Source organism: Ochotona princeps, chromosome 8 (assembly GCF_030435755.1).
Source record: "Ochotona princeps isolate mOchPri1 chromosome 8, mOchPri1.hap1, whole genome shotgun sequence".
Classification (NCBI taxonomy): Eukaryota; Metazoa; Chordata; class Mammalia; order Lagomorpha; family Ochotonidae; genus Ochotona; species Ochotona princeps.
In genome coordinates this window covers 17,480,506-17,506,218 of record NC_080839.1, presented here as the reverse complement: position 1 = coordinate 17,506,218, position 25,713 = coordinate 17,480,506, and the positions used below count along the sequence as shown (strand labels likewise).

General features: G+C 37.3%; 1 protein-coding gene across 1 annotated transcript in view; it reads left to right on the top strand.

Moving 5' to 3' along the window:
- The window catches only part of DNAH6 (dynein axonemal heavy chain 6), a 250,072-nt gene that overhangs the window by 12,458 nt on the left and 211,901 nt on the right, over window positions 1-25,713 (top strand). The window contains exons 3-8 of the mRNA XM_058667697.1: window positions 5,784-5,957; window positions 8,480-8,742; window positions 19,102-19,369; window positions 20,982-21,116; window positions 21,212-21,332; window positions 23,137-23,266. Coding sequence (XP_058523680.1) covers window positions 5,784-5,957; window positions 8,480-8,742; window positions 19,102-19,369; window positions 20,982-21,116; window positions 21,212-21,332; window positions 23,137-23,266 — 1,091 coding nt within the window. The remainder of the gene's footprint in view (window positions 1-5,783; window positions 5,958-8,479; window positions 8,743-19,101; window positions 19,370-20,981; window positions 21,117-21,211; window positions 21,333-23,136; window positions 23,267-25,713) is intronic.

The window sequence follows — 25,713 nt, the reverse complement described above, 5'->3', positions numbered from 1 at the left end:
TTCTCCCGTAATACCTTTTCTTTTCTTCCTACTCTCAGTTTTTGCAAACATACAATTATATATATATATATATATATTAATTTTTGAATTATGTGGTACAATTTTGTATAGACTGGGATTCCCCCCCAAACTCCCACCCCCCAACAGATTTTCCCCATTTTACTACAGTGGTATAGTCCTCCATAGCAGTCATAATTCCATCAGTCTCTTATTTAAGTGTACCCCAACATTGCTGCTACAGACAATGTCAGACAGTCCAGCATCCCATTGTCTACACATGTCCAACAGTTTCATTGGGAATCCATCTTTCATCTGGAAGCAGGGACGCATGTTGCATTATACCCCCACATCTGGATATGGTAAACCCCAATATTCCATTACTATACATTTCCATAATTGAGAAGCCATGAAACAAGGTCAGCAACTGATATGAGTTAGCACAACAGCCTCAACAATAACAACACAACAACAACAAATTACAGCACCATAAAAAAACGCATCACTGAGTAACCAACACATGGGTGACAAAAAGGAAACACAGAAGTCTCTTGGGAAAAATGATGCCACCGTGTAATCCATCAGCCAGCAATGAATTTGACAAGAGAAAATAAAGTATTTGGAATAAATAAAACTGAAATAAAAAAAACATCAAAATACATGGGATGCAGCAAAAAAAAAAAACAGTATGGATCGGATTATTAAAGTTACACTTTTCATGCTGGTTTCCTTATATAAGAGAGAACATACAGTATTTGTTATTTTGTGATTGACTCATTTCACTGAGCATAATGGTCTCTAGTTGGGACCACCTGGTTGTAAATAGTATAATTTCATTCTTCTTAATAGCTGAATAATATTCCATGGAGTAGATGTACCATAGTTTCTTTAACCACTCTTCTTTGGACGCAAATCTGGATTGTTTCCTTGTCTTTGCTAATGTGGATTGTGCTGCTGCAAATACAGGATTACATATCCCCTTCTCATATGCAGATTTCATTTCTGTTGGGTATATTCCTAGGAGTGGGATAGCTAGGTTATGTGGCAGATTTATTTGCAATTCTCCAAGCACTCTCCATATTGATTTCCACAGTAGTTGTATTAGCTTACACTACCACCAGCAGTGAAGGAGGGTGCCTTTATCCCCACATCCACGCCAGCAGGTGTTGTTAGTTGAGTTCTGAATGTAGGCCAGTCTCACTGGAGTTAGGTGGTACCTCAACGTGGTTTTCATTTGTATCTCTCTGATGGCTAGGGAGCCTGAGCATCTTTTCATATGTCTGTTAGCCATTTGAATCTGTTCTTTTGAGAAATGTCTGTTCATTTCCTTTGCCCATTTTGCTAGAGGGCTTGTTTTTTCACTGTCCCTGGGTTTCTGAAGCTTTTTGTAAATCCTGGATATTAGTCCCCTATCACTTGGGTAGCGTGCAAGTTTGTTCTCCCATTCTATTGATTGCTTCTTCACTTTGTTCATTGTTTCCTTTGCTGTACAAATTTTTTTAGTTTGATGTAGTCCCATTTGTTGATTTTGGCTTTGATTGCTTTTGGCGTCTTTTCTAAGTTTTTTCCCTGTTCCTATATTTTGGAGTTTGCTTCCGATGCTTTCCTTTAATGGTTTGATGGTTTCTGGGTGTAGATTTATGTTCTTGATCCATTTAGAGCTGATTTTCATATAATGTGACAGATGTGGGTTTTGCTTCTTAAATATGCATGTCTACTTTTATGTCAGTACCAGGCTGGCTTGATTATAACTATCTTGTATGTCTGAAACTCATGATACAGTAAGGCTTCAGACTTTGGTTTTGTTTAAAATAGCTTTAGCTCTTCAGGGTTCTTGGTATTTCCATGTGAATTTTAGCTTTTTTTTTCCAGATCCAAAAGTAATGTCATTGGATTTGATTGGGAACAATTGAGTCTGTAAATTGCTTTTGGTACTATGGACACTTTGATGATACTCGTTCTTCCAATCTATGAACATGGAATATTTTTTCATCTTTCTATGTCATCTTCTATTTCTTTCTTATTTTATTTTATGATACAATTCCAAAGGCTCTGGGATTTCCCTTACTCCAACTGATTTCCCCTATGTTACTACAATTATATAGTCCATCACAATCAGCCATAAGTCCATCATTCTGCTACTTAAGTGTATCCTGACATTGTGGGTATGGACAATGGCAGACAGTCCAGCATCCTACTGTCAAGATACATTTAACAGTTTCTTTGGGAGTTCATAGTAGTAGTACTAGCCTACACTTGCACCAACAGTGAAGGAGGGTACCTTTTTCCCCCACATCCATGCTAGCAAGTGTTGTTAGAAGAGTTCTGAATGTATGCCAATCTCGCTAGAGTTAGGTAGAACTTCAATGTGGTTTTCATTTATAACTTCCTGACAACTAGGGAGCCTGGGCATTCTTTCATGTGTCTATTATCCATTTCAATTTGTTCTTTTGAAAAATGTCTGTTCATTTCCTTTGCCCATTTTTTCACAGGGTTGTTTGTTTTTCTGTCACTCAGTTTCTGCAGCTTTTTGTAAATTCTGGGCATTAGTCTCCTATCAGTTGTGTGGTGTGCAAGGATTTTCTTCCATTCTCTTGGTTGCTTTTTCACTTTGCTGATCATTTCCTTTGCTCTACAGAAGATTTTTAGTTTTATGTAGTCCCATTTGTTGATTTTGGCTTTGACTGCTTGTGGTTTTGGTGTCTTTTTCAATATTTCTGTATCTTGGAGAGTGCTTCCTATATTTTCCTCTGTTTGATGGTTTCTGGGTGAAGATTTAGGTCCGTGATCATCTCAATAGATGCAGAAAATGCATTTGATAAAATCCAATACCACGTCCTGCTAAAAACCTTAAGCAAGATAGGCATAAAAAGAACATTCTGTAACACAGCCAAAATCAAATATGAAAAATCCAAGGCCAGCATCAAACTAAATGGAGAAAGAATGCAGTTTTTCCACCAAGATCTGTAGCTAGAGAAGGATGTCGTCTTTCAACACTGCTATTTGGTATAGTGTTAGAAGTCCTTGCCAGAGCTGTTGGACAAGAAAAACAAATGAAAGGAATTCACATTTGAAACAAAGAATTGAAATTATCACTGTTTGCAGATACTGTGATTCTTTATGTAGGAGAACCAAAGCACTCAATCAAGACGCTATTGGAACTCAGAAGAGACTTTGGCAGGATAACAGGATACAAAATTAATGCACAAAAATCTATGGTACTTGTATACACAAATAACTCTATGGCTGAGAAAGAAATTGTAAGTGTAGGCCTTTTTGAAATAGTAGGGAGAAATCTTAAATACGTAGAAATTAATCTGACCAGATATGTGGAAGACTTCTATGATGAAAACTATAAAACATTAAAAAAAAAAAACCAGAAAGAAGACATTGAAAAATGGAGAAACTTAGCATGTTCCTGGATCAGCAGAATCAACATCATCAAAATGACCATACTACCAAAAGTAATATACAGATTCAATGCAATCCCAATCAAAATCCCAACAGCATTCTTCTCAGAAATAGAGAAGAAGATACAAAAACTCATCTGGAAACACAAGAGACTGAATAGCCAAAGCTTTCCTGAAGAATAAAATTCAAGCTGGAGGAATCATAATTCCAGACCTCAACACATACTACAGATCAGTGGCATCAAAACAGCCTGGTACTGGTACAGAAACAAAGATCAATGGAACAGAAGAGAAACAGCAGAACAGAGCACACACATGTATAGTCAGCTAATCTTAGACAAAAAAACTGAAAACAATCCAGGGAAAAAGCCTGGTCCTTCAACAAATGTTGTTGGGACAATTGTATAGCAGTCTGCAGGGGTAAAAAGCGAGACCACCACCTGTCTCCTTATGCAAAACTTAGCTCTAAATGGATTAAGGACCCAAATCTATACCCAGAAGCCATCATCTTTATTTCTTTCTTTAAAGTTCTGTAATTTTCATTGTAGAGATCTTTAACCTTCTTGATTAAATTTATTTCAAGATATTTCAGTTCCAATTTGCATCCCTCTGATTTCTCTTTCTTACCTAATGGCTAGAACTTCCAGTGCTGTAGTCAATAGCAAGGATGGAAGTGGGAATCCTTTGTTTCCAAATTTTAGTGTAAATGCTTCCAATTTTTCCTCATTCAATATGAGGCTGGCTAAGATGCACTCTGTCTTCCAATCTAAGGTGAAAAACCCTTCTAACGGAATATTTCATAAATTCACATTTATTTATGTAAATGAGATACTTAAGTTTAAATCTCTGTGCTATACTAAATACTCAATATGTTCAATCCATTCTTATTTCTTACTGGCTTTTGCTGTATTCTTTGAGTTGATTTTTTTTCAAATTTCAAGTTGAAATTTATACAGCTTTAATTATTGCTAGTCCAGCAATTACATCATATATCCTTGAATTGTTAAAATCCAGTGTTTATAATTACATTCTTCTCTCAGATCATACTCACTATACCATTTGCCACCCATTTAATGTCTATGTTCTAAAGTAAGGATTAGCATTACTCTTTACTCTCCTGATACTTAGATTTACTTCATTTTCATTGTTTTTTTATTCTTTCTGCATGTATTTCCTTTTGCTTTGAAACAAATGCTTGATAATTTTATATCACTTGTACTGGTATTTCAGTTTATCATTTTGTTAATCTGAAATATCTTTATTCCCAGAGATTTAAAACTCTTGAAAGGTATTTTCACTAGACACAGGATTGTGTATTGAAAATTTGAATCCAGAAATCTGCTGTCATCTAGCTTCTGTCATTGCTGTTAAGAAGCCAGCTATCTTGTTATAATTTGAAGGTAATCTTGTGTGTGTGTGTGTGTGTGTGCTTTCAAATGTGTATGTGTGGAGGAGTGGCACTTAGCTGTGAGTTTAACTGTCACTGTTCTTTCAGTGCATAACCGATCTTACCTAGTTGTGATATGTTGTGGACATCTTTTCATCATTTAAGCTTTCCCTGTTTATTTTGCTAAGTTTCAGAAAAGGGTTCTGCAAAAACGTCAGTCTTAAATCCTGATTGCAGATCATTGCTTAGTCTCTGAGAAATCATCCTAAACATTCCCTGTCTGAATAATCACTGTGTCTTCTCCTTCTTACTGTGTAATACTGGTCTCTATTCCAGGTCAGGCCTTTCACACTAATTTTATTTTCTCTTTCCTTGGTAAGTGACTCAATAGAGATTTTTATCCAAAACCAAAGGAATTTACTCAGAAAATTCACATACTCTCAGGACCTTTTCTCATCTAACATAAAGGCCATTAACTGTCATACTATGCTACTTAGAAACTAGTATATTATGTTAAGAGTTGAGTTTCTGTTGCCATAATTTAAAATTAGATTAGCTTAAGACATTGCCAATTTTTAAATCTTCAATTAGTAGTAATGGTGGGAGGATAACATGTGCCTTCCTGTGGTGGTGATGTTAGTGAATAATGGAAGTTTTTAACTGACAATTAAAATATGTATAATTTAAAGCTATTGAGCCTTTTCTATGATAACCTTAGTTCTGGAAGTGTTTGTTGGTAAAGTACAAAAGTAATGGAAACTAGATCAAGAAATATATATTATATATAGCAATATATGTTATATTAATATATGATATATATTATATTTAGCAATAGGTCTGCTAATCATAGTTTGATGTATGATTTTGGCTTTGATATGGAAATGGTCCTGCTATAAACTTCTGACGGGAATAAAATTCAAAAATAGTGAAGAATAAGACAAACTCGCTGTAATGTTAAAGAGATTAATATGTATCTCTGTTCCTCAAAGCCAGTACTAAAAGTGTACCAAGATCATAAGAAGCCAGAATATATATTCGAGCAGAACCGAGTTTGGTTAAGGACTCGTGGGATCCAGAAACCTTCACTAAGCACTGCAGAAAGACCTTCTATCAGCTTATCTACACAGGTTGTTGAGTACCAAGACGCTGAAAAAAGAAAAGAGGTATACTGTTAACAATACTTAACTGATGCTTTTAATTTTAGTTTAATGGGCTTTTAAGCTCACAAGAACATTAGCAGTATCATTTTCTGGAAGGTTATGTGTGAGTTTGGGAAATGTATTTTTCACTTCATCCTATTTAAGGAACATTTGCACAATCAAGGAAAATCATAAAGGAAGTTTTTGAAATCTGTACAGTCTCTTCTGATCTGAAGACATAGCAGTATTTAAAATGTTGTTATAATTTTTCATAATTGTAGCAATTTTTCATAATTTTATTGCTATAAATTATAATTCTGTTGTAATTTTCATAATTTTTTGGTCTCAAATGTCATATTAATTTTCATCTTTTCTTAAACCAATGATGGCAAGCTTCAAAACTGTGGGGAAGGACAGTAAAAATTGAGACTGAGTCAGCTCCTCCCAAAGCCAGGAGCCAGGAACTTTCTCCACATCTCCCATGTGGGTGCAGGGTCCAAGGCTTTGGGCCGTCCTCGACTGCTTTCCCAGGCAACAAGCAGGGAGCTGGGATGGGAAGCAGGGCTGAATCAGAAGCAGAGATTAGAACTGGCGCCCATGCAGGATCCCAGTGTGTTCAAGGCAAGGACTTTAGCCACTAGGCCACCATGCTGAGCCCGAGAGTTTTCTTTCTAGCTCTCCTTTGCTCAATAAATTTGATCTGCCTTTTGGGTGAAAATAATTCTTTAAGAAAAAAAAAAACAGAGAAACAGTTTTTGTAGCTACTGAGAATAGATTGGTAAAGTTGCTTGCAACATATGAAGTAGCCTAGGGGAGAAATCATGAGAATTTGGCTTTATATGAATATCTGAAGCTAATTAAAGAAAGGAACAAAGCTGGGAGAAAATGAAAGTGCAGTAAAGGTCAGAATAGAGCCTAGGTTACTCTGTGTGTGCATGCATGTATGTGTGTGTGTGAATGCTTTATATATCTTTAAATATAAAACATATAACATATATATAAAGCTATATATATATATATTTATATATATGAAGTTTTAAAAAAATTATTTGAAAGGCAGAATTAGAGAGGTGGAGTGGCAGGAAAAGACAAGAAGAGAAAGAAAATCTTCCATATGCAGGTTCATTCCCTTTAAGAGTCTCAATGGCCAGGGCTAGACCAGGCCAAAGCCAGTAGGCACGATCCAAGAGTTTCTTCCAGGTCTCCCATGTAGGTAAAGGGGACCAAGTACTTGGACCATCTTCCACTGCTTTCCCTAACTCATTAGCAGGCAGGTGGAGTGGAAGTGGAGTAGCTGGGACTTGAACTGGCACCCATATGAGATGTCAGCACTTTGGGTGGAGGTTTAACCTACTGCTTCACACTACACTGGCCCCTATTCTGAGTTTTTGAGCTAAAGAGACCTTTGGTCATGCACATTAAACATCTGGCTGCTAGTTGGGTTTTGGGCATTGAGCTAAGTGCTAGTAATGCAATGTTCAGAACAGCCTCTGACTTCAAGAATTTCAGAGGCTGGAGGTGCATAGGGGAACAATTGGACAATCAGATATGATGGAGCATGGTAACAGCACTGACCACTAAAGATAAAAAGGAAATTGTGAAGAGCTGAAAAGAAGGAATAGCTGATGGTCAGAGAGAGGCTCAGTGGAGGAAAAGCCATCTTCAGGAGCTGAGTGAGTAGAGGTACAGTGGGAGGTAAAAAGAGGTGAGGCAAGAGGAGAAGCAATATTGATGGTAGGCAGCTCACTCTACAGAGCATCTTTGAAAGATTGCGATCAGATGATAAGTTACATAGAACTTCTTAACTTTTCAATGTGGTTTCTGTGAAGTGGAGAGGTATATCTTAAATACATCCAGAAAAGGTTTAATCGTCCCTAAATAAATTCAGCATAAAATGAACAGTCAGAGCTTCAAATGAAAGAAGAGGAGAGAAATTGTCTGGGCCTCTGGGATGGGAGGGGATGCTGAAAATGAATGTTGAGTTGTGATTTATTTCTCTTGGTTGTAGCTGGCACTCAGGGAACAGTGAAGTAAAAAGTTAAGGGTTAAGAGAGAAAGATTTAAGAAAGAGGGATATGCCATAGAAATGAAGAGGGAAGTTATTCTGAGAAGAGAGTAAATATGTGTGGATTGATTTTGGAAATTTAACCATTTGGATTTCCTAGGAAATTAAACAAATTACAAAGGGTTTAAAGGAAGAAAGGGAAGACTTTTGATAACTACAGGAGATATTTGTTGAGCAATTTGTAGCATACACTCCTTAGAAGGAAATATTACAAGTATTCTAAATTTTTAATAAAAAGTATTTCTTTTTTCAAGATTTATCAGTTACAGCAGGTGGAGGGGAGGGTGAGGCAGGGAGAGACAGCGAAAGAGATCTTCCATCTGTTGATTCACTCCCCAGATGGATACAATGATTTGCCAACAGTTTGAAATTTTTCAATTCCAAAACTTCATGCAGTATAGTAATTAGTTACTGAGGCTAATATTTCCTCACTTTTTCTGAGTGTAAAATCTAATTCTTATGAAAATTGGCTCTTATGTAGGTCCATCGGCACCTTGATGAGTCGTTCTCCCCTTCCCCTTCTAAGCTGCCACGTACTGGACTTGGAAGGAGAGGTCTCTTCAGCACCAGATCTTCCACTTATCCTAAGTACACTTTCCAAGACGTGGATGAAGTCATTAAGGCCAACATTCATGATCCTCTGCAAATTATCAAAATAATACATGATAATGAGCACCTTGGATTTCTTTATATGATCCCTGCGGTGGCAAAGTCTTCCATTGAATATGATACATTTAATCTGAAGTGAGTTCCCTTTCATGAAGCAGTTTATTATCACCAATGAGACTGTAAATATTATCCATAATTTATTGAGTACTAATGATAAATATGCTCAAATATAATTTTGGTTATTACCTAATTCTAACTGAACCCTTTTCGCAATAGCATTGTATTTATTTTTCACTTACCTACTTATAAAAATTAACTTCACTGGAGTAGTATGTTGTTGAACTTCTCACATGTTTATGGGAGTGTTTCGCCATGTAATTTTGATCAGTATTACAAACATTTTTGACATTTTGTGATTACTATGAAAAAATGGCAATTTATATAGAATCAGTGATGGATGATTTGGTTTACATGCATATCAGTTGTTTTGTATTTTTATTGCACTTAGCACAATTTAGCACAAGGTAATTTAATACCATGTAATTTTTAAATACAGTATGTCACAGTCTCCTTCAAGGAGAGATAGGAGTGGCCTAAGCAGTGGTAGAGGGGTAGAACATTGCAGGCAACAGGAAAATAGTTACAAGCCACTGGCCACGGGAGCATACCTGGTGTGCTCCAGATGCAAACAGGAAGTTGGAGTGATGCCAGCAGAACACAGAAGGTACAGAGGAAGGATCACACAGGGCTTTGTCACCTTCTGTAATGACTTCAGCTTTTCCTCTGGGAAACATGGAGAACCACTGTACAAGCAAGGTAAAGAGTGGAATTTCTGCTAACAGACACACAGAAGACTGGAGGGACCTGATTCGCAAGGAAAAAACTACACGTTTGAGTCTGGACAAATTTGAGATGCTAATGAAGAAAGAAATCAGTTGGTATATGAAGGTGAATTGGGGTAATGATAAAGCATCTTTTAAGATGAGAGAAATAGCTTTTTATAAGGTGAGAGAATGAACATACAGGAGAATTTTGTTTTAATCTTTAACCTGTTAGTGTTTTCAGTTATAATATTTAACATAATATTCAGTTTCCAGTAGTTAATACTTGAATAGCATTGTCACTAATACCATCACCTTAGTATGCTTTCTTTTTAGGGTTCTTTATAAGCATTTGGAGAGAAATTTGTAGATCTTAAGACTAGTGGAAAAAACGAACTATTTGCTGGTTTAAAAACATACTTTTTGATTCATCTATGAAAATGTTTTCATAGCTTTATCTTTTGAAAAAAGATTCAATAACCCAGATACCAAGAAATGCCATTTCTGATCATTTCCTATAGTAAGAGCCAAATTTTGTCAAACTTAAAATTGATTCTCATTCATTTTACAGCACAAAATCAGAGTTTTGAATAGAAAACTGAAATGTGTGTTTGTGTCCAATTTTGGAGGTTTATTATATTTTCTAGACTAGTGAACTCTTTCCCTAGGGGACTTCACTTGATGGTTTATATTATTTGGAACTGACAATGTGATGATTGCTAGTAATATACAAGATCTCCTTTAAGCAGATATTTTTGGAACCATGGGTTGTTATCATTGCATTTTAGGACTTGATGTTAAATCATCCTGTGTAGCTTGAATTCCAAATATTATAACCAAGTGAGTAGAGACAATTATTTGGTTAATGAATAGAAGTTTAATATACTAAATACTGGGTGAATACAATGAAGATACATTTTTACCAACTTCCTTTCATTTTATTATTTTTTATTATTACTTCAATTTGCTATCAGGCAGCAATGGACTTGGTGCATGGAGCCAATAATCACTACCAACTTCTCCTTAAAAAGTAGTGTAGAAGTGGGCATTTGGCACAGTGAGTAAAGCACTGCTTGAGACATCCTCATCCCCTATGTGAGTGCCCTTATTCTAGCTCTGGGTCCATTCTGGAGTTCAACTTCACTAATGCTCACTAGCTCTGTTGTGGCCATCTGGGGAGTGAACCAGGGAATGGAACATTTTCTGCCTCTCTCTAACTCTGCCTTTGAAACCAAAAAATAATACTTTACAGTAAAGAACTGAATAAAGGTATAATGGATCTGAACTATAATGGTCATTTAAAGCTGCACTTCTCACACCAAAACAAAGACACACCTATGGAAGGTTTGTTAAGAAAGAAAACACAAGTTGCTCAAAATGTTCCCTTATTAACAGACACTGCATGCAGAAAAAAAATCTTGCTTTAACCAGTTCTGTGTGGTGCACAAGTCGGCATTTGTCATAAATGCAGTAATTTATGAAGAAAAGGTGTTTAACAACCTTTTGTCCCAATTATTATTATGAACATGTGCTGTATTGGACGTTTTCCCTTTGTTTCTGAGCTGGGGCTGGCAGAGGCACGTGGCAGCCATCCGTGTCTGAGCACTTAGCTGTGTGTGCTGCAGGAAAGGCTTGGCTCTGCTCTGAGAGTGCAAGAGGAGGCCTCCCTTCTTAATCTCGAGAGAGAATGAGAATTTTGAATCTTACGAAATTAGAGCTACTGGCTATACACCTTTCTACTGTCGTATGATGAATAGTGAACAAAAGATTTTATTTCCATCATGAAATGTGCAAACTAAAAAGAACACACTTATTCTAGTATTTAAATGAGTTTAATTAAAAATTTGGATGTAACAAATGATATTAGTAAAGATCATTTCTATGGTTTTAGCATGATTGCCCAAGGAGCATGTCTGAGAGACCTATTTAGCATTTTGAATAGACAAATGATCACTTTGGTCTAATATTTTCAAGGTAAGAATATGATATTGGCATCTTAGGCTGGCTGCATTCTCTACATGGCAAATTGCCCTTCTTGAGGGCAGATTTGGCTCTTGCCAACATTCAGTGATTTTACTGATTGGAGGAAAATGAGTCACCACATTCTAGAGAACATACGTATCCAAAAATTATATTTAAATGAGAACATTTGAGGAGCTACTTTTCAATCCAAATGCAATCAGAGGTGCTAAGAATTTTTTGTTTATCACCATCTCCCCAAATTAAAACAGCCTTTCAGCTTTAAAGTGTAATTTACATGTCAACTTAGCATCTGATCCATGCTAAAAACAGATGCAAGTAAAATGATCTAAAGAAAGTCTGGGTCTATATATTGCCCAAAGATACAAAATCATCTGACCAAAGTTCAAAATATAAACTTCTTTTTTCAAAGAGCAAAACTTGTTATTTATGAAATTTTCATTTTAGCTTGATTGGGGAAAGCAACCAAAGTGGATCCTCACACTGTCCTTTATTGACACTGGAGAGAGAACCTCTTTATTAATTTTATAATATTATGGTATATATGTCATTTAAATTTTGTCATAAGACTTTTGGGAGGTTCATAAACTCTTAGTGATCTGAATGAGTGTTGAATGTTCATGGCTTGATGTCTGAATTTCCCAAAGAGTGTTTCAAAGCAAATGACTAGAGATAAGCCCAAGTGGTTATAGGGGTAGGTATTTATAAAACACAATCATTGAGAAATTTACTAGAATGAAATTTTCTCATCGCAGCATATCTGTTTGCCTAGAGAGAATTTAGTGCTGGAAATGTGATACAGCCCAGGTTACTTTCCTAGTGAGTCAATCCACATAGGGTGATGTTACTGTAGACTCTGTCTGTATTTTTTTAGTGAAACTTAGCTTAATGACAAAACTGCTTTGTGCACATGAGAAACACAAAAATCCTTCTTTAGTATTGTGGTTTGGTTTCATCTGCTCTTTTTTCTCTGTAGGTTTTCTATGAACACAGAACTATAACTGCTACTTTTTATGTATTATTGTTATGATTTTACATTAGGTCTCCTACCCCTCATTTACATGGCCCTACATGGCCCTAAATATTGTTTCTATCCTTTATCCCTCCTGTCTTATGTTTTTAAAAATATAATTTATTTGAAAGTCAGACAAAGAAATAGACAAAATAAGACAGAAGTATCAACCACCAGTTCACTACTCCAATGCCCACAAAAGTCAGGGCGGTCTGACTGACGCCAAGAGCCAGAAACCCAAGGGATAATGGGAACATAAATGTGTGAGTCATCTGACCTGCTGCCTCCCAGAGTGTAGAATTGGAAGCAGAGCCAGGGCTAGAATTTGATACAAGAGGCAGGCATCCCAAGCAGCATATTAACTGTGGCACCGAATGCTTACCTCCAAAATATAATCATAATTAAATAAAATCGCTTGTAAAAATTTCCTAAGTAAAATGCTTTTAGTGATACATGATTATAGATTTTAAAAATTATTTTGCCTCTTAAATTCATAAAATCTGTCTCGATATTCCTGAGTATTTTAACCATATCCTGAAAAAGACTTCACAAAATATTTTTTATTGAAAATCATCTAAAATGTTTTAAAATACAGAGTTAAAGAAAGAGAGGATAAGACAGAGGAAGAGATCTTATATCCACTGTTTCATTCCTCCAAATGGCCACAATGTCGAGAGCTGGGCCATTCCAAAGTCAGGAGCTTCTTCCTGGTCTTCTGCATAGTTGCAGGGTCACAAGGACTTGGGGGATCTTTTGCTGCTTTCTCAAGTGCATCCATCAGAGAGCTGGATCAGAAGTGGAGCAGCTTGGATTCAGACCAATGCCCAAAAGCAATACTGATCCCACAGGAGGAGGCTTAACTTGCTACACCACTATACCAGTCCCCCAAATTATCTAAATTTTAAAAATTCCATTTTCTAATATCATTAGGCCTATAATTATCTTAATAATTTATGTTTAAGGAGATTTAATTTTCACAGATATTTTTCTTTACACTCATTCATAATAGAAAAATTACTTAAAATTTGAAAATTACTAGATCTTTGAGACAGACATAGAAGCTTAAAAAGATTAGAAATTAGGCAACAAAACTGTCTGCTATTTGGATTTGAGAGTCATATCATTCACCTGTATTTTTGCCTATATATCTCATCTGAAAATATTATCAAAAAAAAAGTGAAACCAGCAAGCTGTCTCTACACCTTAGCAGAAGAGGCCCATTCCACCAAGAAAGGGGTTTGAATGTTATAAAGCTACAAGAACAAAATGTAGGTCAAAGTTGTCTTAGTATCAAAGCAGAACAATCAAGCAGTTAGGAATGTAGAACTGTTGCTCACCAGCTTATGGAAAACCTTTTGGTAGGACAGAAAAGCAAAGAAAATAATAAATACATTAATAGGTCAACATGATAGAGAGCATAGATTACTATAATCCAGTTTTGACGAAAATGTTACTAGATACTGGTAAACATACAGACATCAATAAATGCTATATAGTAGTATTGTTTAGAATACCAGAAGGGATTGGCCCCGCGTTGTGAGCAGTGTTAAGTCTCTGCGAAGCTGGCATGCCATATGAGTGCCAGTTCCAGACTCGGGCCGCTGTACCCACAGGGAGATTTGGAGGAAGCTCCAGGCACCTAGCTTCAGTCTGGCCTAGCCCCTGCTGTTGCAGCCATGTGAGGAGTGAGCCTGCAGATGGAAGATCTTTATCTGTATGTGTGTACCTGTCTCCTCCTCTCTATAACTCTTTCAAATGAATTAAAAATAAATAAATTTTAAAAAAGCATAGCTGAAGTGAAATGTTTGCAACCTTGAGGCAGGTGGAACCCAGTTGAGATTAAACACTGAAAAAGAATATGGAATATTGTGGAAAAAATTGTTCTTCAGATATATGTTACATTTAGAGTTCATTTTGACAACCTTGCAATTCAAGTAATGCATTGTTTCGTTCACAGGACAACTTTCATAAATAAATATTTCCTTGCAGCTATAAATGACCAAAGAGATGCTAGCAAAAGGTGACTGTAATGAAACCCAAGCCACCATATAACCACAAGTTTTTAGCTTTCCGTAAAGAAATGAGAGCATAACACCACTTTTTGTTAATTCATTCATCAGTGCACGGGGGGTACCAAGGAGGAATTTTGTCAAAAACCAAGAAATCTAAATAACTCAGGTTTAGTGAAAGGTGGTTCTTAGTTACACAGTTGGATTGCTTAACTGACACTGAGCACCTGAATGAACTTAAGAATTACCAGAATTGCCAGAACATGTATTATTAATAACACATCCGAACAAAGATGAGGAATTCAAAGCTGAAGTTGTGCTTCAGAAAATTGATGTTTAAAATGGTTCTCTAGTGAGTTTTATTGTTATGAATTTGAACCTAGGGAAAGATTCTTACATGGAGTGACTTCTAACAGAAAACACCAATTGTTTCTGAAACAATTGATGTGAAAGAGTTTGCATGGATTTTTAGATCAACTTACATTGTGGTAAGAAAATTTCAGCATTGCCAGTGGTCAAAGGAAGAAAAGAAACTATTGCTAGAATTAACAAATAACGGTGTCTTTGGGGGTTTAACTGTTTGTTTGACAGAGAGAGAGCTCCCTCTGGCTGGTTCATTCCTAAAGACCTGCAGTGGCTGGGGTTGCTCTCAGCCAGGGACACATGGGTAGCAGGAACTCAGTCTCTTGAGCCATGCTGCTGCCTCAGTCTGCACTGTGAGAAAGCTGGAGTTAAGAGCTGATGAAAGGTGTAGATCCATGACACTAGATTATTAACCACTAGTCTCTTAAATTACACCTGCCCCTGGTTGTAATTTAAAGAGAACAACTTAGCCAAACTGTAGCTAATGGAGAGGGACCTGTCACCTCGCAGAGATACAGCAGGGACTTGTCGCCTCTCAGATGATATAACAATAAATCATCTTCTGCAATTTGCTACCTCTTATGTCTACAAGTTTGTCAACAGTGGTGACGATCAAGAATTTGAATGGATCTTTCATCCTATCTTGACCAGAAATTCAAATAGCTGCTCAGCATAGTTAAAGTAACAGCTGTGGGTTTTTTTTTTTTTATGAGCTAGGCTTTATTTGAAAGTTTAATCAATTCAATATTTGTCCTTTTAAATCTTGTCTTTTACTTTTCTTATTGTGTAATATGAAGAAAACTTGTGATTATGTCTTCACCAAGCCTCTGCAGTTTACATGAGTATGTTAGAATTTGTTTTCCTTTTATAGGTATTTTAGAATACACAAAGCTTGGCAAGCTTTGCGTTAGGGGTTGTTGGAACAATTTTGTCCTGCATGTGAATCTGACCATTGTTTGTTTAAGTCAACAGATCTGGTCCCCTGGTAACCTAAAAATCCAAACAGTAGATAACATTGCTATGACAAAGAAAGATTTGTAAATTGGGAGGAACTGAAACTGAGTGGGCACAGGAGGGTGGGTCATAGCTTTGAGCCTCCCATAAAGCAGAGACTGTGGGCATATCTCTTATGGCAGCCTTGAAATCTGCGCTTTTGCTGTAACTGCGATAAATATTGGCTCTTGTAAGGAAAAAGAGTTTTAAACCACAGTGGCTTCCACTTCCACTGTGTGTCTCTTTTCATTGCATCTGAGTTGTCTGAGTTAGTCTCTGCTGGGTGACCAGTACACTGGTACAAGGACTCCCACAGAAAAGGGAAGACTGGTGCTCCCCCCATGGTGAGACGTAGTTCTTGTTGAGGTCTTTCTGAGTAAACAGGTGGCAAATATAGTCTATGGGAAGTCATCACATCTATGAAAATTCCCTGCTGCAGCGGTATTTAAATGTTTCTTTTCATGTTGGTATAAAAGGAACCACTGTTGGTATGGGATAATTCCTTCCCTGGTAGATAACTTTTTTATATATCAATGTAATTCCTACCTCACTGTTATTTTAATCATGCAAATTCATATTTTTTTTTGTGCGGGTTTGCTTGTTTTGGTCATTGAAATATGAACCTTTGGAGATGGCATTGTGGTACATCAAATAAAGCTATTGCCTGCAATGTCAGTGGCCCATATGGAGTCTGGTTTGTATCCCGCTATTTCAGTTCTGATTCAGCTCCTTGTTAATGGCCTGGGGAAAGCTGTGAAGATGGCCTAAGAGCCTGGGTCCCTGCTACCCACAGGGAACACCTGGATGCAGCTCTTCACTCCTGGTTTTAGGCTGGCCCAGTCCAAGCCGTTGTGGCCATTTGTCTTTCCCCTTAACTCCAACTTTCGAAAATAAGTAAATATGGAAGATCAATCAGCTGCCCTTTGTTTTTAGGTCATCTTGAAGGCAGGTTGTAAATTTCCGATTTGGGAGAAACTCACTCCAAGAATATCTTAATTATATGTCCATTACTGACAACTGAAGAAGAGAGAAATATTTGAAATGTTTGCAAATTCCTTGCCAGCACAGTGTAATGCCTGGCAGTTGCACAGATATTGCTGGTGTAAGTTAACTGGAAGACAGATATTGCAGGGCTGGTAATTGCAGAGCTTCCCCAAAGCCTTTTTCTTCAGAGTTCTGAAGTAGGAGACCCATCCCAGAGCTACTGTGTGTGTTTGCTTGCTTTATGGTCCTATATCTCTTGATATTCAAAATAGTCTTCCTGCTCAGCTTTCTTTTTTCTTTTTCTTTTTAAAGATTTCTGTATTTATTTGAAAGGCAGGGTACACAGAGAGAAAGGGATCTTCCATCTACTGGTTCTCTCCCCAGATGAATGCAGTGGCCTGTGTTGGGCCAGGCCAGAGCCAGGAGCCAGGAGCATCTTCTGAGTCTCCCACATGAGTAACGGGGCCCAGACACTTGGGCCATCTCCCACTGCTTTTCCCAGGCCATCGGAAAGTGAGGACCCCAGCGGAACTCAAGCTGGAGGTCTGTATGGATGTCAGCATCACAAGCAGTGATTTTACCTGTTATTCCACAATGCTGACCCCTCAGTTTTATTTGTAAAAAGTATATATTTGTGGATAAAAGATTTAATCTCTCCTCCTCCTCCTGTTCCTCTTCCCCCATTTTCTCCTCCTACCTTCCCACCCCCCATATTGTCTCAATAGTATAGTCCTTTAGCACTAGTTATGTGTTAAACTTTAGACATTTAAATGTATCATGAAATAATAGTACTGGCAAAGGTAGAAAAACTTATAATATAGAGGTGTGTTTGCAAGCTTCATTGTGAGTCCTCTTTTTTCAGGAGTAGAGCCGCATATTGCATAGTACCTTTACTTACATATATATGTGTGTATTTAAATAATTTCTTAACAGTAATTTTATATGATAAACTGGACATAAGTTTTAGCTTTCTTTTTGATATTTTTCATAAATCTCTCATTACTGAGTAGTAAGTTTCTAAAGAGCTGATAAGGAGTAGAAGTTTAGTCCAACATAGTTGTCATGTAGGATTTTTAAGTTTTAAGAATATAATCAATGTGTTCCTTTATAAAGTTTGATAAATTTCTTTTTTTTTATTAATTACGTTGCATTATGTGACACAGTTTCATAGGCTCTGGTAAATTTCTTTTAAAGATTTATTTTTTATTTGAAAAACATTTTGCAGAGAGAGAAGGCTATATAGAAAGAAGCAGAGAGAGAGATCTTCCATCGACTGGTTCATTCGTCAAATGGCAACAGGGGCTGAAATTGAGCTAGTCTGAGGCTGAGCCAAGACCTTTTTCTAGTCTCTCACATGGGCACATGAACCCAAGGAATTGGAACATTCTCCATTGCTTTTCCAGGACATTAGCAGGGAGCTGGAACCAGAGCTCATACTGGATTCAATGCCACCACTTCAGCTCTCGAAATCTTGTGAATCTAATGATCAAATACATAGCTAAGGTTGGGGAATTATCCTATATCCAAATGGTATTTAGTGCCATCTGCTCTTACCTAAGGAGTGTATTCAACATAAAAATAGTTTATTAAAAAAGTTTTAAATTGGGGACCAGTGTGGTGGTATAGTAAGCTAATTCTCTGCCTGCAAGCACCAGCATCGCATATGGGCACTTGTTTATGTACTGGCTGCTCTACTTCTGATCTAGTTCTCTGTGGTCTGAGAAGGCAGTAGAACATGGCCTGGTGGGCCCCTACACCCATGTGAATTGCCCAGAAAAAAGCTCCTGGATCCCAGCTTCAGATGAGCTCAGCTCTGGCCATTGTGGACATTTGAGGAGTAAACCAGTGCATGAAGGACCTCTCACTCTGTCTCTTCCTCTTTGTGTAAAAATCTTTCAAACAAAAATATACTCTGCCGGCTCTACCTTCAGACCAAAGATGGTCTCACCAAGAAATCATTGAACTTACCAGGACAATAAGATGCTGGACTTTATGCTTGGTAAATACCTCCAATGAAAGAATGTCAACTGAATTTGAACTATGGAAATGCAACAAGGTGGAGCAATCCGCCGTGGGGGGAGGGTGTGGGGAGGGGCGGGGGGAATCCCAGTGCATAAAAAATGTATCACATAATGCAATGTAATTAATTTAAAAAAATGAAATGCAATAAAAATATGTTTAAAAAAATAACCAAATTTTCAAAATCTCTTTAAAATTTTTTTCGAAATTTAAATTTTTTCAGAATCATTTTATCTATTTACATATGAAAAGTAATACAAGTGGTTAAGTTTGCATTAAATATTTTCTTTTTCCAATTTTCATTTGTTCACAGAGTTGTAGCTTATGAGAACATCAATAAAAATGATTACTACACTATTAGCCAAAGGGCAGTCACACACATTTGTAATGATGACATTGAGTTTATTGAAATTGAGCGATGGGAACAGGAATATCTGTATCACAGAGAACTCACTAAGATTCCTATATTTGCACTCTTCCGGAAGTGGAAAGCTTTTAGTGTGTGGAAGAAAAACGTCCGCACTAAGAAAATCACTGGATGTCGAAAATCTCTACGGAAAAATCTGTTCATTGTTAATCCTGTATGTATTTATCACTCTTACGTAAATGAATTATTTAGGGGAAAATGTGTGAATATATTACAGATGTTAAAATAGATTCTCCCTGAAACAGAACATCCCATCTTTTTAAGAGAATCAGCAATTTTCTTCCAGTCTGGTTATTTTGGAGTCAGTCTTTTCTGCATGTTAACTAGGTTTGCAGAAAGGCAAATTGAAGAAGAGATTTGGAGTTCTGCTGTGGGTAGGAAAGTTGTGTATGTGTTTTTTTTTTTTTTTTTTGAGTATAATGAGATGAGGATGCCCATTTCCCTCCCCCCAATAATGAGAAAATCTATACTCTGTGATATAAAATAATTGGGATTGGTCTTCATGAGCCGGGACCTCCTAAAATATCATTTGTGTTCCTTACCATGGACTCACAGTAGGGAAAATATTGACATTCAGTTAGACAATGATCAGGGTATGTGAACAGGTATGAGGACATATGTGAACTCTACACTGAATTTCCACTTGCATTAGAAGCTTTTTAGTACAGCCCTGGACATGAATTGAAATTAGCATCACTATGAGGTCCAGAGTACTGAGTGCTCACCCGTTTGTTTTTATAGCACTGCATCATCACCCTCTTAGTTCAGAAGCCTCAAGTTTCCTTTTATTGGTCATTTCTTTCATCTTGTATAAGGTAATCTGCCAGACTGCAGCTATCATGTCAGTTATACCGTACAGTAACACACCAGGATTATGACAAACATAAGTATTAGCACAGATCAAATCTATATTATGTACCATTGCAAGTCATCTATCCCATCAAGCACTCTGAGCTGTGGGGAGGTATCACAGTCCTTCTTGACATCAAACTAAACTCCTAGACCTCTAATTACATTATTATCCGTCTGTTGTCTGAAGCTGTCTTACTACCTTTCATCTTGTACCACATCTTGAGTACTACAAATATCATATCATTGGTACTAAGTATATAACATAGTTCTTCCTAGATTTGCCTGTAAAATATGTCTTTCAATCTTTGAGGCTTCATCTCTTGAATTATCATTTTCTGTCCACCATTCATGCCAGTGAAGTTTTTGACCTTGACAGTATATTCTTTGTGGTCTTCACTGGCTATAACATTCTATTTATTGACCTAAATAACAGACCCATTGTGGTGATTTGAAAATCTACTAACTCCTACACTTAGCAGTAATCTTACTTATAGTTAGATTTGGCTTTGTTCTCTTAGAGTAATACATTAGCCCTTGCATTATCATTATGTCTGACATTATACATTACTCAGAAATAACACAAAGATGCTTTTGATTGTCGTTGATCAAACCTAAAGATATTTAAGGCATTTCCCAGTTTTCTGTTCCTTATTCTCAATTTCATTGCAACGTGTATCTTCTCAAAATGAAAAAGAAAACAATTCAGACAATTTAATCTGATAATTCAAAAATGCATCCATCTAGGAAAAAGTTTCAGGAGTATTCTAATTTAATCTATGCATTTTATAGTTGTAATTCCAGCTTTTTATCATCACTAGTAACTATTTGTGCTTTATTGAATTTATTTTATGTTCTTTTAAAATATAGGGTTTCTTATTGTTACTAAGTAATGATAAACTTCTGTTTTTATTCAGTACTTGCGACCAGCTCTTCTTAGAATAAATGACATGTGTTATCAGTTGAGTTTTATGGGACTTTGTTATATTGAAAAATGCCACACCTACACCCTGCAGGAATTTAAGGCTGCACAATTCATGAGACTGACAGAAGTAAGTAGCTTTCCTTTTTTTCTAAAAAGATCAAGGTATGGCTTTCCTATGACTACTTTTTGTGTCATTAATTATGTATTTCCATCAATGCACAGGTGACAGAGCGCCTAGAAGAATTTCGAAATGAGGCAAAACATGTGGTCAGAAAGGCTTGCCGGTGTGCTTTGCGTGCTGTAGGATTCATTCCTGATGACTGTACACATAGAGCTCTTGAGGGTATGAAGTGCCAAGACCCTCAACATATCAGCAGTACTAGTTTTCTAAAACATCAGCTCTTTTGTATTCTACTTGTTTTAAGTTAAATAATGACCCTATTTTTTCAACTGTTGCCAGCATTTGCTTGATATCTGAACACTTAATGTGTTTTGCAGTATCTGCTGCACTTTTCTCACAATACTTTTATGGATAGCATTTTTATTTTTTATTTATTTATTTATTTTATTATATTTTGACCATCTTTACATAGTTATTTACAGTAAAAAGGTTCAGGGGCTATAGGGAAGTGGGTAAGACTGTCATGTCCATATTGCTTCCTTCTTGTATCTGAGGTAAAGGGGGATATTGAGGGAGAAGCCACACCCAGTTTCCCACCCACCCCAAGTTCTGGATGTGGGGCATGCTCTGATATACTTGCTCAAGTGGATAGCATTTTTAAACTGGAGCACTTCTGCTCCATTTTAAGCATTTTAGAGTGGACTTGGGTACTCATTATGTATAGATTCGTCCAACTTACTACAACAGGTTTTGTTACAATTAAGAGACTAAATTGAAATGTCAATGAGCTAATCATAGGTTGTGGCTAGGACTTGTTTTCCTTTTTTTTTTTTTTTTTTTTTTTTCTTTTTAATACACTGGTTACTCAAAACCATGTCAATTCCATAACATTGCAAATTGCTGTTGATGTTATATTGGGACTCTTAATTGACTGTGATGATATTCTGCCAGCTCAAACTTCAGACCAGAAAAGGTCTCCCCAAGAAACTGTTCAACCAATCTGGACAATAAGTAGCTGGACTCTATGCTTGGTATATGTTTGCAATGAAAGAATCTTGATTGAATTTGAACTGTAATACTGCATCAAGGTGGAGGAATCCACCGGGGGGAGGGGAGGGGGAGGGAGGGGGGGATTCCCAGAGCCTATGAAACTGTCACATAATGCAAAATAATTAACAATAAAAAAAAAAAAAAAAAAAAAACATATAGGCCAATCTCACATAAATAGTTGCAAAAGCCCTCAATAAAACAGCAAGAAGGAACACGACACAACACATCCTAACCAAATTGTAACTATGCCAGGAATTACAAGCATAGATTAACATTTTTTAGGAAAATTCTCTAACATTGGGCTGACATTGTAGAGCCACAGGCTAAGCCACCTCTTTCAATGCTGGCATTCTATCTGAACATCAATTCTAGTTCTAGCTGCTCCAGTTTCAGCCAGCTCCCTGCTAACACATCTGGGTAGGCAGAAGATGATGGTCCAACTGCTTGGGTCCATGCCAAACAAATGGGAGACCTGGATAGCGTTGCTGGCTCCTGGCTTCAGGCTGGTCCAGCCCTGACCATGAAGGTCTTTCAAGCAGTAAACCAATAAATGGAAGATCTCACTCTTCATTTGACTCTCTCCCTGTCTTTAATGCCTTCAAGTAAAATAAAAATAAATCTTTAAAAAAGGAAAAAAAAAAAAAAAAGAGAGACTAGGTAAATCTTAGGGTTGGCCCCAGTTGCCATAAATTGTCAAGGAGCTCTGCCATGCAGATGGAAATGAAAGCAATGACATTTGTAGGAAAGAGAGGGCATGGTGTAAAGATCCACTCCTAACAAATTGGCCACAGCGCTTTGTTGAGTTGAAATGCTTTGACATGGGAGTCTTTTGAGTAACAGGACTGTGTAGCTTTAGTTGAAATGCTTCATGGCCCAAAAGATTTTGTATTTTAATTTTATTTATCTTTGCTTTGAATCCATATTGATAGAATTTTTACACAATAATTCCTATTGTTGTGCCTTCTCTTGCTCTTAGATTATTGTAAATTACTAGACCGTGCACATTTCCGTGAAACACAGGTTGAGCTGCCCACTTATGGGGAATCTGAGAAAATGACCTACACAGAACAGGCCAGCAAAAGGCACCATTGCATGAGGCTAACATGGTAAATGATTATTTTTTCTTTCAAAGAAAATTAAAGGCCAATGTCATAGCATAACACATTAATTCTCCACCTATGACACTGGGATCTCGTATGGGCATAGGTTCTAGTCCTAGCTGCTCCACTCCTGATGCAGCTCCCTGCTTATGGCCTTGGAATACAGCAGAGGATGACCCAAATCCTTGGGCCTCTGCACCTACATGGAAGACCCAGAAAGAAGCTTCTGGCTCCCAGATTTGGATCGGCTCAGCTCTGACCATTGACGCCATTTGGGGAGTGAACCAGTGAATGGAAGATCTCTCTTTTGCACGCATTTTCTCTCTCTCCCCGCTTCTCTCTGAAAAATCTGCCTTTCAAATAAAAATAAATAAATCTTAAAAAAGAAAAAAAATTAGACCATTTGTCCTGCTTAAGTTTTGTTAAAAATAAGCATGGAAGTGGTGATATGTTAATTTGTATTATTGGTGTAATCCTTTCATTATATATGTCAGAGCATGTTATAGACCTTAAATATATTCAATTAAAACCTAGAATAAAAATAGAAATATTTTTAATAAGTAAATGGCATCTCTGGGACCAGGGTAATGGTACAGGTGGCTAAGCCACCAACTGCAGTGGTGACATCATATATGAATGCCAACTCAAGTACTGGCTGCTCCAATCTAATATGCTGGGAAAGAAAAAATAGCCCAAGTGTTTAGGCCCCTGCCACCCACATGGGAAACACAGATGGAATTTCTACCTCCTGGCTTCAGACTAGCTGCCCAGGCCCTTGTGGCCATTTTGGGGGGTGAACTAGTGGATGGAAAATCCTTTCTCTCCTTCTTTCTCTTTCTTTGTCAATTCACCTCTCTCCGTAACTCTGTTTTTTGAATTAATAAAATAAGGTGTTTTTTTTTTTAAAGTGATGGAAGTGAGCACTGAGTAACAATAATTGGTACTACTTAGTCCACAATTTTTTAATGTGTGGTGATTTGATTTCCAAGATCTACTTGCTAACCATGTAATTTCAGGATGATGGAAAAATCCAAACTGAGGACAAAGTCAATAAAGTATGTCATCATAAAATTAAAAAGGAAAAAAAGTGGGGGAGGGGAAATGGTGCAATGGGTCAACAGGCTAATGCTCTGCCTTAGCACTGGCATCCCCTATGGACACTGGTTTCAGTTTCAGCTGCCCCACTTCTTGCTGACTCCTTGCTGTGGAAGGGGGAAGCAGCAGAGGATGGCTCAGGTTTTTGGGCCGCTGCACCCATGCTAGTTCATTCCTCCAAATGGCCAAAACAGCTAGGGCGGGGCCAGACCTAAGCTTGCAGACAAGGACCTTCTTCCAGGTCTCCCACATAGGCTCAGGAGCCTATGCATTCGGGCCATCTTCTGCTACCTTCCGAGGCACATTATTAGTGGGGATCTGGATCAGAACTAGAGAAGCCAGGACTAAACCAGTGCCCAAATGGGATGTTGGTGCTGTACACAAAGTTAGAGCTTGCTACACCACTGAGCCAGCCCCTCCTTTATCCATTTTGAGCCAGAAGCTGTTGTGTCTACCTGGTATGCCACAAGGCTGGCTCCACTTCCACCAAATGTTACAACAGCCTGCACTTTACCAGTCAATGTCTGAAACTGCGTAGCAACTGAAGTCAGTAAAAGACATCAGTGAGGCCACGACCATGTCAAGGTACTTGGACCGTGACGATCCACTTGACCAGAAATAGGAAGTTACTCTGTTTGTCTTGCTGACTCAATCTGCATCCGAGGTACCCAAGTAAGAAAAGATTACATTTGTACCTTTGAGTCAGTAATTACTGTCAAATAGCATTTATTTAAAAGCAAAGATTCTAATTTTACCATTACAGCACAAGTTTAAGATGTTGTATGTATCATTTTTTTTGTTTGCTTTATTATCTTAAAAAATATTATGGCCCTTTATCAAGATAAATGGAGTGTCTCTTCTTTAGCTGCATTGCTCATTAAATATCTTATGGATATAATAATAAACAAAAATTTAAAGATTTATTTATTTTTATTGGAAAGACAGATATACCAAGAGGAGAGACAGAGAGAAAGATTTTTCATCCACTGGTTCACTTCCCAAGTGGCCGCAACAGCCAGAGCTGAGCTGATCTGAAGCCAGGAGCCAGAAGCTTCTTCCAAGTCTCCCATGTATGTTCAGGGTCCCAAGGCTTTGGGCCATCCGCTACTGCTTTCTTATGCCACAGGCAGGGAGCTGGAAGGGAAGTGGAACAACCAGAATACAAACCAGTGTCCATATGGGATCCTAGCATGTGCAAGGCAAGGATGTAGCTACTAGGCTACCGCACCAGGCCCATAAATAAAATTTTTAAAAGGAAAAATAAATATCCTATTGATGAATTAGAACATCTAGCCAAAGTTGTGCTATATATCTACATGTATCTGTGCTTTAAAAGGAGGAATGTCTAAGAACATCTA